This window comes from Hermetia illucens, chromosome 5, assembly GCF_905115235.1.
Source record: "Hermetia illucens chromosome 5, iHerIll2.2.curated.20191125, whole genome shotgun sequence".
In the NCBI taxonomy this organism is placed as follows: Eukaryota; Metazoa; Arthropoda; class Insecta; order Diptera; family Stratiomyidae; genus Hermetia; species Hermetia illucens.
Window position 1 is genome coordinate 3,724,277 of NC_051853.1, and position 12,628 is coordinate 3,736,904.

At 46.2% G+C, this 12,628-nt stretch overlaps 1 protein-coding gene across 10 annotated transcripts in view; it reads left to right on the forward strand.

Moving 5' to 3' along the window:
- LOC119656644 (zinc metalloproteinase-disintegrin-like jararhagin) overlaps positions 1 to 12,628 on the forward strand; it is a 973,582-nt gene that overhangs the window by 817,002 nt on the left and 143,952 nt on the right. For all 10 annotated transcript variants that reach the window (XR_005250066.1, XM_038063100.1, XM_038063098.1 and 7 more), the window contains 2 exons: positions 9,542 to 9,713; positions 10,124 to 10,246. Coding sequence is in view for 9 of the 10 variants with exons in the window: in XM_038063100.1 (XP_037919028.1) it covers positions 9,542 to 9,713; positions 10,124 to 10,246 (295 nt within the window). In the remaining variant the exon portion in view is untranslated. The remainder of the gene's footprint in view (positions 1 to 9,541; positions 9,714 to 10,123; positions 10,247 to 12,628) is intronic.

The window sequence follows — 12,628 nt, forward strand, 5'->3', positions numbered from 1 at the left end:
AATTTAACTGTGTTTGCTTAATAGGTTTATGTTTTTGTGAAAAATTGAGGCCATGGCAGCCAACTATGAAAAAAACATGCTGGTGTTACAACCCATAAGGGATGTGCAGGGAATAATACTCGTACAATACGGTCCACCTATTTGGCGTTAAGAGAACAGGATTTCCACAGAACCCTGATCTTGCGGAGTTTCTTTTTGGCTAATCTGTACTCTGTTATTGGGCAGCATGCCTTTTCATCATTATCATCACCATCAACGGCGCAACAACCGGTATCCGGTCTAAGACTACCTTAACAAGGACCTCCAGAAATCCAGCATTTGCGCCAAAGTCTACCAATTCCATGTCCCTGAAAACTGTGTGACATCCTCATGTAGGAAGCCAAACATTTTTCCGAGGATTCTTCTCTCGAACGCAGCCAAGAGTTCGTATTTTTTCTTGCTAAGAACCCAAGTCTCCCAGGAATACATAAGGACTGGGAAGATCATTGTCTTGGACAACCTTTGCCCGGTCGTTTAAACGACGAAGATGGTGGCACTCTTTCCTCAACTCGGCAAATTTCCTCCGAACGACAATACCTAGAAGGTTTTGCATGAAAGCCACACAGGCAACCGTTGTCAGGTTCTTAACTAAATTTACGACAATGTCAGCTGTGGCGTCATTACCAAACAAGAGTTTCGACGAATTCCCCGGTGTTCACCTTCGCGACATTCCACGCATAGGGAGAGCGTCGGGCTGGTGTACACCAAGAGACAGCGTCAAACATTTCAAATGTGTGGTATTGGTGATCACTTACCGAGAGGTCCTCCTGAACTCACTTTTACCTCCGCAGCGCTAGCAACTCATGAGTGGTTGTACTTTGGTGCATGCTAATCTGTAGGATGGGGATCAAGTTAATCGCTAATTCCAATTCCACCATGAAGGCCGGACAACAACCCGAGTCCGCAAAGTATGCATCGCTTTCACCAGATGTGTCAGAATCCCTGCAGAGAAATTAACTCACCGTTTCATTGTAGTTATTTGTTTTGGAACCTAAATGGCCGCATCTGCGACATTCTGCCCTCTTGTCTGATCCTCAGCAGATTGCAAACATGAGCCCATAATTTAAGGACCGGTAACATTTGGACGAAGAAAGAGCGACGATTTGCCTAGATCCGTATCCTACAATTAAGCCAACCAGTTCTCGCCGTTAAGAAGTTTCCTCGTATATCCCCCGACGGCTTCTCCCACTCTGAGTTTTTAGTCGTAAGATTTAGGATTGGTAATACCTATCCGAACATTAGCTTCCTTGGACGCGCTTATTGGCTTCATGTGAGATTTTGAGCAGATCTCGGATTTCCAGAGTGCACATGGGTTCTAGGCTAAAAACCAGAGCCTTCTCTTCCAACCCTTCGAGCACCTTACAGGTATTTTTATTTTTTGTCTTCGGTCCGACGAGGATCCCATCAGCCTTCGTGTAAAGAAGACATTTTTGCTTGACAATCCTTAGGCTTGATCTTATAGTGAATCTCGCTCAAGACTTCCGCACAGGTGTTGCTTCCATGGCTTTTTTTATTTAATTTTCATTTTATTCAATTAATGACAATGTACAGAAATTCCTAGTTACATATTGTCCTCAGAGGGAGGAGCAAGCGAGTGGCTTAATTTACTCTTGAAGCTAAGGAAAGAAACAGATCCAAAGTAGCCAAGCTGTGGACCGTAGTTGGACTGACATAGTCTTGGGATCAGGGAGTGAAAGTAGATGTCGAGCTGCGCGAAGGTGATGTTAAAGAAATGTCCGTACTACGTGTACTACGAAAGACAATACGGAGAATAAAATCTGAGCCGGCAGAGGCAAGTACCAAATTTGAAAAGGGTACACACGAAAGGAAGATTGAGAGTGCAGAGCCGTGACGGGTGGTCTACACAAGGAAGTGCAGGACCAAGTATTGAGCCTTGGGGAACGCCAGAGGAAGGAGAGAAGGGAGGTACAGTGCGCAGTCGTCGAGGGAGTAAACACGAAAGAGAAGTAAGAACAAAAAAACCCACATGATTGTTGAGGTCAGTCTGAGAATTTCCGTTGTGAACCAAATTTTGTAGAAAACGAAGGCAAATAGGAGAACAAGAAAAGATCGGGCAGACTATTGTAAAAGGTGTCAAGAGCTTGATCACAGTTAGATAATATGTTGCTTCACGCTGTGTGGTGAACATCTATTTTGTTGGCGGCACTTGTGGAGGTTGGAAAACAAGAGGTTGAGAATGCCCTCAAGGAAATGTTAAAATTCAGGGCAGAACACATATTCATAGACGAAGAGGCTAGAAAAGAAAATTGGCAGAGATTGTAGGGAGGAATAGGAAGGCTAGGATGATTAGGCCAGGTGAGCATGAGGAGGCTAAAGTCTCACCTGTGTAGAAAAGAGAAAGATTTCGTTGAAGTAGCGAACCATAGGCTGAAAACAACTGCTGTTTTGGTGGGGAAACCACCTTTAACCCGGGACCGCTAGTACGAATGGATGAAGTGCCTGGGTTTAGAACAGCAGGGGCAAGTGGTGCCTCGTCGCCGACAGGCTGAACAGAGGTGGCCTTATTCGTTTCCTCACCTATTACTCTGGGTCTTACTCGAATTTCGGCAAACGATTTTCTAACCGTGCGGCGTCTTGTTTCCTCTTGCTTTTATTGGCCTTGTTCTTTTGAGTCCTGGAGACCACCTGGGTGAATTCTTCAGATGCGTCTTCTTATTTCCGCTTTTTCCCCAGTTGGGTCTGCAACGAGCTCCATCAGCTTTTTTTAAGTTTTCTGGAGGAAGGTTGCAAACAGCGTACGGGCATTTCCTGGTAAACCTGTCCCTTCAGTTTTCATAAGGGCTACCAACAGCACTCCTATTCGGTTTATCTCCAATGCCGTCTGCCCGTTTCAACGATTTTCACTGTGCCTCTTTTCGGAACAGCAGCACTCTTTCACTTTCCGAAATTTCCTCTTATTTGGCCGTACACATCTCGGTGTTTCCTCGGGTATTACAAAACTATTTTTATCTAGTGTCAAAACGTCAACATTCGTCCCGAAAAAACAGTATTTGCAGGAAGTCATGGCTCATTATTACCTTTCAAAGAAAACTGCTGCTGAAATTGCGGCTGATTTGTCGAAAGAGTTGGATGCTGATAGATCAACCGTCGGTAAACGGTCAGTTTAGAACAGCGACGGAAAGTTTAGTTGCGTCGGCGGGGAATTAAAAAGCGATGCCCTAATCCCTCTACGTCTCCTCACCGGTTCCTCTGGAGCTCCACTATTAGTAGTCGCCTTAAGTTTAGTCAGCCGATTTTCTAACGATGCCACATCGGATTGCTTCCTTCTGTCCTTCTTAGCTTTGTTCTTTTGTGCAAGCCTTGGAAACCGCATGGGGAAAGTCTATAGACGTATGTTCTTCTTTCCACTTTTTCCTCAGTTCACCCGGCACTGAACTATCTGCGATCCGTTTGTTTCTTATGGAGCTTTCAGCGTGAAATGCGGTTACTTCCAATTTTCGCGCATCTTCTGTTGCCTTCTAAGCCCGCCCGAAGAAGAAAATGCGCTCCAGGAGTTAGCTCCATCAACCCCCTTTTCATGTCTTCCTGGGAGAAGGATGCAGATCGTATGCGCTCACAGTTGCCGGACATTTCCTGTTAGACCTTTCCTCTTTGGCTCTTGTAAGGACTGTAATGACAAAATGAATTGGTCGATAGCCAAACGATCATCCTGAGTAACCGGAGACGAGCAAAAGGGGAGAAGTAAGTGCCAAAACCTAAAAGAAAGATGGCGAAATTGGCCGTGAAGATTCGCCCACAATTATTGAAGCTCCATTCAAGTTATTGCACACCTCTGTGCTAGCCAGGCTCGGGAATGTGGGAGGTGAGTTCTATAAGCACTTCAATCCCTCATGTACCGTTCAGACCCCAGTGTCGCAATCGAAAAGGAGAGGATGCACGACGGTTCACATCCTCCATCCATCCATCTTTCCCCTGCCTCAGATGTTTTTGTCCAAAACTTCAATTTGCACTCAAAATCTTTCAAACTTTGGCTACTTCAAAGCACACGAGGTTTAAACGAAAACCATCCATGAAAAAATGTTAATTCCTCCGTCTCAGCGGCAAGAACTCGCAATTCTTCTGTTTTACGCGTCTCTATGGATTTTTTCAAAATGCGAATTCAGCACGAAACACTTTAAAAAAAAACTCAATTTTCCGTGATTCTCAGGACAAATAGTGCAATTGCTCGTCTTAGCGGACGCGACGCTAGCAACACTTTTGCATGGGATTAGCGGGACTAAACTGTTCATCGAGAGTCCTTCCGTTACTGTGATTTTTTCTAAAATCAAAGCGCAAGTATGTAGTTCGCACTACTTGTGGCTATCCTGGCCCAGAACGGAGCCAAGAGCAAATTCTCCTAGGCACGAAATGGCATAGCAAACACAATTCCGGCATAACCAGGAGAAGGTGCAACTTTCCCCGCCACATACTATCGTGTGTGGAAAACTAAGCGACTCACTGACAAATTAAAGACTGCCGGTCCAGCTCATCAGCTGTCTCTTTAATCAACCGGTCCCTGGTACTGCTTCTCTCGTTCCCAGTCCATGACCTTGAACTTAAAAGTAAATACTGACTCAGCATCAACAGCATCATACACCCTTGCTGGAGTGTGCGACAAGTCATTTCCCTTAGCCACGAACAATCGCCAGCCTGCACCCAATAAAGTGCAATATCAGCAAGTTTATATGAGAAAAACAGGATTTGAAATGGTTTAAGTGAAATTAGATTATGAAATTTAAGGGAAAGGGACCAGTTGTTCGAGTGTTGGAAACATAAAAAAATCAGTGGCCGCTCCGAGGAGCCCAATTAGCAATTTGGTGCGCCGTTTTGATGCCACAAACTCCTAACACCTTGACTTTTGTTATGGGAGCAGCGAAGCAGAGTCCAGCTGGCTCGGATCTTCAGAGCCAGCCCGTAGCATTCACGAAGGAAAGCAGCTCTCCGACCCTGCAGCTAGAAATCTCTCTGAGGTCCCCAAAGAATGGTTTACCCAGTGTCCGCAGCCTGACTCGAGCCAGAGCTGGGCAATCGCAGAGAAAGTGCATGAGGGTTTCCCTTCCTTCTCCGCAGCTTCGGCAATGCGAGTTGTAGGGTAAGCCGAGCCTAGCGGCATGGTCCCCTATGGGCCAGTGCCCCGTGCAGACCGCCGTAATCTTGAATGCATTTGCACGCGTCTGGCACAGGAGCTCTTGTGATCGGGCTATGTTTTAAGTGGGCCAAATTCTCCTTGACTTGGCACAGCTTGTAAGCTTTCGCCATCTCAGGCCCGCGGCTGCTAGGTAGTGCGAGTAGTCTCGGCCCCCGACAGCCGCCAGCGGAACACCGACTGTATTCGCCAAGGGACTGCCAAGAGCAGAGCCTTCCCTGGCCAATCCATTAGCCCGCTCATTCCCCTCTATATTCCTATGCCCGGGAACCCTGAGGAGAGTGACCTTGAAGGTGCCGCCCAGATGGTTGAGCGCATCTCTGCACTGCCCCACCAGCCGGGAAGATGTCGTCGTTGAGTACACGGCCTTGATGGCCGCTTGGCTGTCGGTCAGAATGGCTATGTTACGCTTGGGGCTCGAATCACGCTCCAGCCATCGACAGACTTCCAATATCGCCAGTACTTCCGCCTGGAATACACTGGTGAAACCTGGGAGACCATACAACTTGGATACACCGTGTGTATTCGAGAAAACCCCCGCGCCGACTCCATAGGCCATCTTTGATCCGTCCGTAGAGAACACCGTGTCATAGTCTTGCAACACGCCACCGGTCTTCCACTTTGTCCTGGTTGGAAGGTCCACAGCAAAGTTTCTTGTGAAGTTCAGCTTGCGTGTGACATAGTCCGTGGGGGATGCCCAGATTTCTCGAGGTATTTCATCTAGGATGTTGCTGTGGCCGTAGGACGCTGTCCAGCATCCGGACTCATGTAGTCTGACGGCACTGCACGCTGCAACATATTTGATGTGGAGGTCTAGGGGGAGGAGATGCAGGAGTACATTGAGAGCATCTGCCGGGCAGGACTGCAGAGCCCCAGTAGCACCCGCACACGCGGTTTTCTTCAAAGCCTGCCACCATACAATAGAGCCGTACGTCAGGATCGGACGCACTACAGCGGTGTATATCCAGAGAACCATCCGCGGCTGGAGAACCCTTTTCTTTGCAAAGTTTCTCTTACAGGCATAGAAGGCTATACAGGCCTTCTTAACCCTCAGTTCTATGTTCAACCTCCAATTTAGCTTAGGATCCAAGATTACACCCAGATATTTTACATTAGAGGAAAGAACCAATCTTTGTTCATTCAGCCGTGGTAGATGGAATTCAGGTATCCTTGTCTTGGTGGTGAATAGCATCAGTTGCGTTTTGGTTGGGTTTATGCTAAGTCCGCATCTTGCGGCCCACAGGCACACCTTTCGCAACGCTGCTTCCATGATGTCACTCATAATGGACAGAAACATCCCTGATACTAATATCACCAAGTCGTCGGCATACGCCACCACCTTCACCCCGCTGCTGTCCAATGTACGTAAAATTTTGTCCATTACTATTAATCAGAGCACCGGTGAGATGGCACCACCCTGGGGCGTGCCTCTGTTCACAGCTCTGGTCAAGTGGTTGTCTCCTAGATCGGACTGGATTATCCTGGTACTCAGCATGGATATAATCCAATGCATGAGATACCCCTCCAATCCAATACCGATCAAGGCTTCCTTGATGGCGTTGGTACTGACGTTGTTGAAAGCTCCCTCTATATCCAAGAAGGCAGCAAGGGTATACTGCTTGTACTGCAGCGACCGCTCAACCGTGCCAATTACCTCGTGGAGGGCGGTTTCTGTGGATTTTCCTTTGAGGTAGGCATGCTGGGACTTAGAGAAAGGCGTTCTCTCCATAATTGTCCGTAAGTGAATGTCTAGGACGCGTTCTAGGGTCTAGCACGAAAGAGGTCAGGCTAATCGGTCGAAAGTCCTTCGCGGATTCATGACCTCGCCTGCCCGCTTTCGGTATGAAAACCACGCGTGCGCGCCTCCAGGACTGCGGTACGTATCCTAAAGTGATGCAGCTCCGGTAAATCTCAACAAGCCATGGCGCAACCCTTTCCTACTGCTTCTGTAGCATGACTGGCATTATGCCATCTGGGCCTGGAGATTTGTATGCGGAGAAGCTGTTTATAGCCCAGCCGATCCTCTCCCCGGTAATTACCGATTTGATAGTCTCACATAGCTGGGGTTGCCGCAAACCCTCCAAGCTAGGTTCTGACTCATAGTTCTCCTCGCTGGAGGGAAAGTGCGTTTGCACCAGCAGCTCCAAGGTTTCGCTAGAAGATTCCGTCCAGGAGCCTTCCGACTTTTTAAGGAAGGATGGACTCTTATGTTCCTTGGACAGAATCTTACTGAGCCTCGCGGATTCACTAGTGTTTTCAATGTTCTGACAATAGTCTAGCCAAGACCGCCTCTTGGCGGTCCTGATGACCGACTTATACTTCTTCAGGCAGTCCTTGTATGGCTGCCAGTATTTTTGCCTGTAGCAGATGTTGAAGATTTCCCTGGTCAGCTTCCTGAGACTAGAGAGATCTTCGTTCCACCACCGTGGCAGAGTCTTTTTGCTGTACTTAGCAGGGCACGAGACTTTGAAGGCGGTATCAAATGCCTTCTCCAGAGCCCCGACCTTTGACTCCAGTTCGTCTGTCGTGCCAATCCTACCAATTTGCGCACCGGAGAGTTTGTTCTTAATTACCTGACCAAACTTTGTCCAGTCGATTCTCCTGGGATCTCTAAAGGGCTTGGAGACCTCTGCGGCGAGATCTAGACTGAGGAGTATCCAACTGTGGTCAGAAAAGGATCTCTGGTCAGACACTCTCCAGTCCTCCACCCTAAGAATCCCGTTGTCGGTTATTAGGGTGATATCAAGGACCTCCTCCCAACCGGCACAGTTCCTCGAGCAGGGGAAATGAAAGGTTGGTGTCCTGCCCCTGTTACACACCGAGAGATTTGAAGTAATAATAAAATCAAAGAATGATTCACCTCTTTCGTTGATTTCGGAGTAGAGTATGCCTTGCATTTGCGTCGCAGCCTATCAGAAGGTTGGCTTTCTTTGCTGTTATGGTGTTCGTCAGATGTTGTAGTTCTTCTGGCTGAGCTGATCGGTCGTGAGCCATGTAAGCCGAGGAAATATACACGTTCTCTGCCCCCGCCTGCTCCAGCTTGACCACAACTAGGTCACTGGAACTCAGATCCGGGCACAGGAAAGCGTGCAGACTCTTCCTTGCAAGAATACATGCTCTAGGTTTATCCTGATCAGCGTCTCCTGTGCTGTGGAATAAATTAAAATATTTGCTTTGGAGTCCTTTGATGGCTCGGTCGCTTCCGACCCAGGGCTCCTGTATTAATGCGATGTCGATGTCTTCCTCTAAGAGGAAGACGAGCAGATTAGCCGAGGCGCACTTCGAGTGCTACAGATTTATCTGCGTTACCCTCAGCATGATCTGCTTGCGTGGGGGGTTTGTCAGCCCCCGTCGGACCGTCGATCGTCATCCCCTCCAACAGCTCGTTGGCGGCGTCGATTGGGTTTAGGTCGTCGTCCGGTTTTGCAGAGCGGAACACTTTTACTTTGGCATTCCTGACTGCGAACCACACTTTATAATCGGCCTTCTTCAGTGCCTCCAGGCACTCTTCGTTTATGCGGAGTAGTACAGGCTGGCTGTTTAAGTGGTGAAGTGTTAAGTAAGTTAATAAATGAGGAATTGTGAAATAAAAAAGGATAATTTTGAAGACTAAAGTGGTAGTAAAAATGTGAGGATACAGAGGCTATTAAAAATCATTGAATGCATTCTTTGGTCAAATTGGTCGCGGAAAAGAAGAATGGAATACCGCTCCTATTGTTAAGCCGCAGACACTACAGAACTTATATCAAAAGCCATCTGCCCAGTTTCAGCAATTTTCGCTGTGCTTCTTTCTGGATTGACAGTATCGTACGGTCCTGGAGTTGTAAAATCACAGCGACTCAAAATTGACTTTGTGAACATCGTTTCGTCTTAAACTCGAAAAGTTTTCAGAGCCAACAGGAAGGAGAGCCAAATCAATTTATTGTGCGTTCAAAGGAACTACTCCTGGTGTTGACATAGTATTTACTTTGAAACAAAGCCAAATACCATTCATATTCTCTGAGCACTTTCAAAACCTAACGTAAAGTGAAAATTTCACCCGAATAAGATAACATTTCCTTTGTATTACAACCAAGATAGTATTAAAACCAAACAACTGGACACAATAGCATTCAGAGAGGGAAATATCGTTTACAACAGTTGAAATAGTTATCAAAGAAACTAATCCATTCATAAGAAGATTATATTGTTGCGAAATTGAGTCGACTAATACACCACTTCCAGAAGAGCCCCATACAAACCAGCAAACTCAGTACCTTATCAGATATTAATAATACAGAAACACACATAGTTCTATACATTCGCAATCACTTAGCTTCCATTCCAAAATTGACATTCATAAATTTTCAATTTCAGGCTATTGCTTTCAAGGCTATTGTCCAACATTATCGCTACAATGCGAAGCAATTTGGGGCTACGGGAGCACAGCAGCCGATCATCAATGCTATGAACAATTCAACACGAAAGGCTCACCCAATGGCCATTGTGGCGTGGACAACTATGTCAACTACATAAAATGCGCACCCGAGTAAAGTTCGATAATTTTAGTCCCACAGAATACCAAAAGATACAGCTATGTCCATTACCCTTCGCCCGGATCCTTTAAACTCCCGAAAACCTATAACCCTGGTCCAATATTCCCACAATGACCTTCTTGAGTCTGAAGACAAAAGCCCACTAATGTGCCAGCAAATGAGAGTCCAGCACCGTTGATTCCAGAACTCATCCCACCCCCCATAGGATTCCTTTCTCCAGGGGGTGATGAGTTTATTCATTTCCCACATCCTTTCCCTATCCCCCGTGCTTGTCACTAAGGTCCTTGTTTGCTGAATACAACACTTGTTCATGCAAACCATTTCAAAGTGATAACAATTGCTCTCATTATTTATGGGCCTTTCCCATGGTCAGTCTGTTAATAGGAATAACTTTCAACTGCAGGAACATACTGTGCGGCTCGTTACAATGTAAGGAGGGCGAACGGCAACCACCCGGCTTTGATGACCCGTCACAACTTATCCTTAGGACAATTGTATCAATTAAAGGAGTGGAGTATGAATGCAAGTAAGTATAGGGGAAGGATATTGAAAAAAATCACATTTCACAAAAACAGGAAAGTCACTCGTGAGGAAAATTTAAAATATATAATCCACCATTGACAGGACTCTTTTGATAATAGCCAACTAAAGTAAATAGAAATCCTCGTGGCAGTTACGAACTGAGGCCCTCCTTTTTTACCAAAACTATTGTTTGGTTTGTAGTCTTATCAAATCAGGCATACCAAGATGCCGGATACAAGGAGCGAGAAGTCAACTTTTCCAGCGGCCGAACCGTGCAAAATGACACTTTCAACAGTATGGCAAGGATGAAGCGGAACTATTCCAAGGACATTCAAGAGCGTCACAACTTGAAATATTCCAAGGCACGTCTACATCGGCTGCAGGAACTATGTGCAGCCTGTCAACAGTAGCATGCTCTGGTACTTGCAGAAACGTGATCCTGCTACACCTCATCTAACCGGAGGCGCAGCGCCACAATTCAACATTTCAGCATCACCAGCAATAATTACGAAGCAGCACTGCTGGCGCTCCTTAACCGTTTGGAAAACAAAAGAGCGATTAGGTGGAACCAATTACACATGTTCCAATGTCTGCCGATAGCGAAGGAGAAACACGCCTCCACCATAAAACAATTTATGGACTCCACGGCGGAACTGAAGGCCAGAAGTTCAAGAGAAGCAGTGAGAAAGTAGCGGCTGTGTTACAATTGCCTAAACAAAGGACATAACATCAGCACGTGTCCATCGAAATCCAGATGCCGCATTTGTGACAAGCAACATCACAAGTTGTTGCACAACAATATTCATGCAATGCAACCCACACACAAAGAAGGTGGCATCGAAGCTAATCCACACATCCATCCTAATCCACACACAAAGAACATAACATCAGCACGTGTCCATCGAAATCCAGATGCCGCATTTGTGACAAGCGACATCACAAGTTGTTGCACAACAATATTCATGCAATGCAACCCACACACAAAGAAGGAGGCATCGAAGCTAATCCAGTGCCAGCGACCACAGCATCCCTCCTAGCTGGAGAGAGCTTACATTACCAACCGGTGTTGCTTGGCACAGCCAGAGTAGGAGTGAAGAACGCATCATCGGGATCAATAACACTTAGAGCCTTGATACCGGGTCACAACGAAGCCTCATTACAGAGTCAGTGGTGCAATTGCTGGGTCTGAATCGCAGATGCTGTGATGTACGGATATCTGCTCTTGCTATTGCTCAAAACCGGAGATGAGACGGTCAGAATTAAGTTACCTCCAACACTGACCCGCGCTGACCTTCCCGATCCATCATACGGAGCTCAGAGCAAAAGTGATCAATTCAATAGTTACACCAGGATTCAAACAAGGATCTCCTTGCGCGCTCAATACAAAGTTCGGTTGGCTGTTATTCGGGCCCACTCTCAACTCAAGCCCTGCCAAGGACCTCACATAGCTCATCGGCATTGAGGACCGAACAGACGAAGTAGTTAGACGATTCTGGAAAATCACAAAATCACAAAATCACAAAATCAACTAAACCCAATTTGACACCAGAAGAAGAGGCTGCTGTCAGTTGGTACCAAAGAACGACCGAACGCGAAGAATCTGGGAGATACAGAGTGAGGCTCCCATTTAAAGACAATAGACCCCACAACCTATATACCATTTTGAAGCTCATACCCTCTACCAGTAGTAGTGATCACAAATTAAGCTCCTTTTTGCGAAATTCTCAATATTACCGGAGACATAAGCGTTTAAAGTTTTTCCCTAGATTCCTCCAAAAATCAGAAATTTTCCTGGCGCCTAGACCCCACAACCTATATACCATTTTGAAGCTCAGACCCTCTACCAGTAGTAGTGATCACAAATTAAGCTCCTTTTTGCGAAATTCTCAATATTACCGGAGACATAAGCGTTTAAAGTTTTTCCCCAGATTCCTCCAAAAATCAGAAATTTTCCTGGCGCCTAGACCCCACAACCTATATACCATTTTGAAGCTCAGACCCTCTACCAGTAGTAGTGATCACAAATTAACCTCCTTTTTGCGAAATTCTCAATATTACCGGAGACATAAGCGTTTAAAGTTTTTCCCCAGATTCCTCCAAAAATCAGAAATTTTCCTGGCACCTAGACCCCACAACCTATATACCATTTTGAAGCTCAGACCCTCTACCAGTAGTAGTGGTCATAAGTTAAGCTCCTTTTTGCGAAATTCTCAATATTAACGGAGATATAAGCGTTTAAAGTTTTTCCCCACATTCCTCCAAAAATCAGAAATTTTCCTGGCACCTAGACCCCACACCCTATATACCATTTTGAAGCTCAGACCCTCTACCAGTAGTAGTGATCACAAATTAAGCTCCTTTTTGCGATTCTCAGAAATTGGCACAC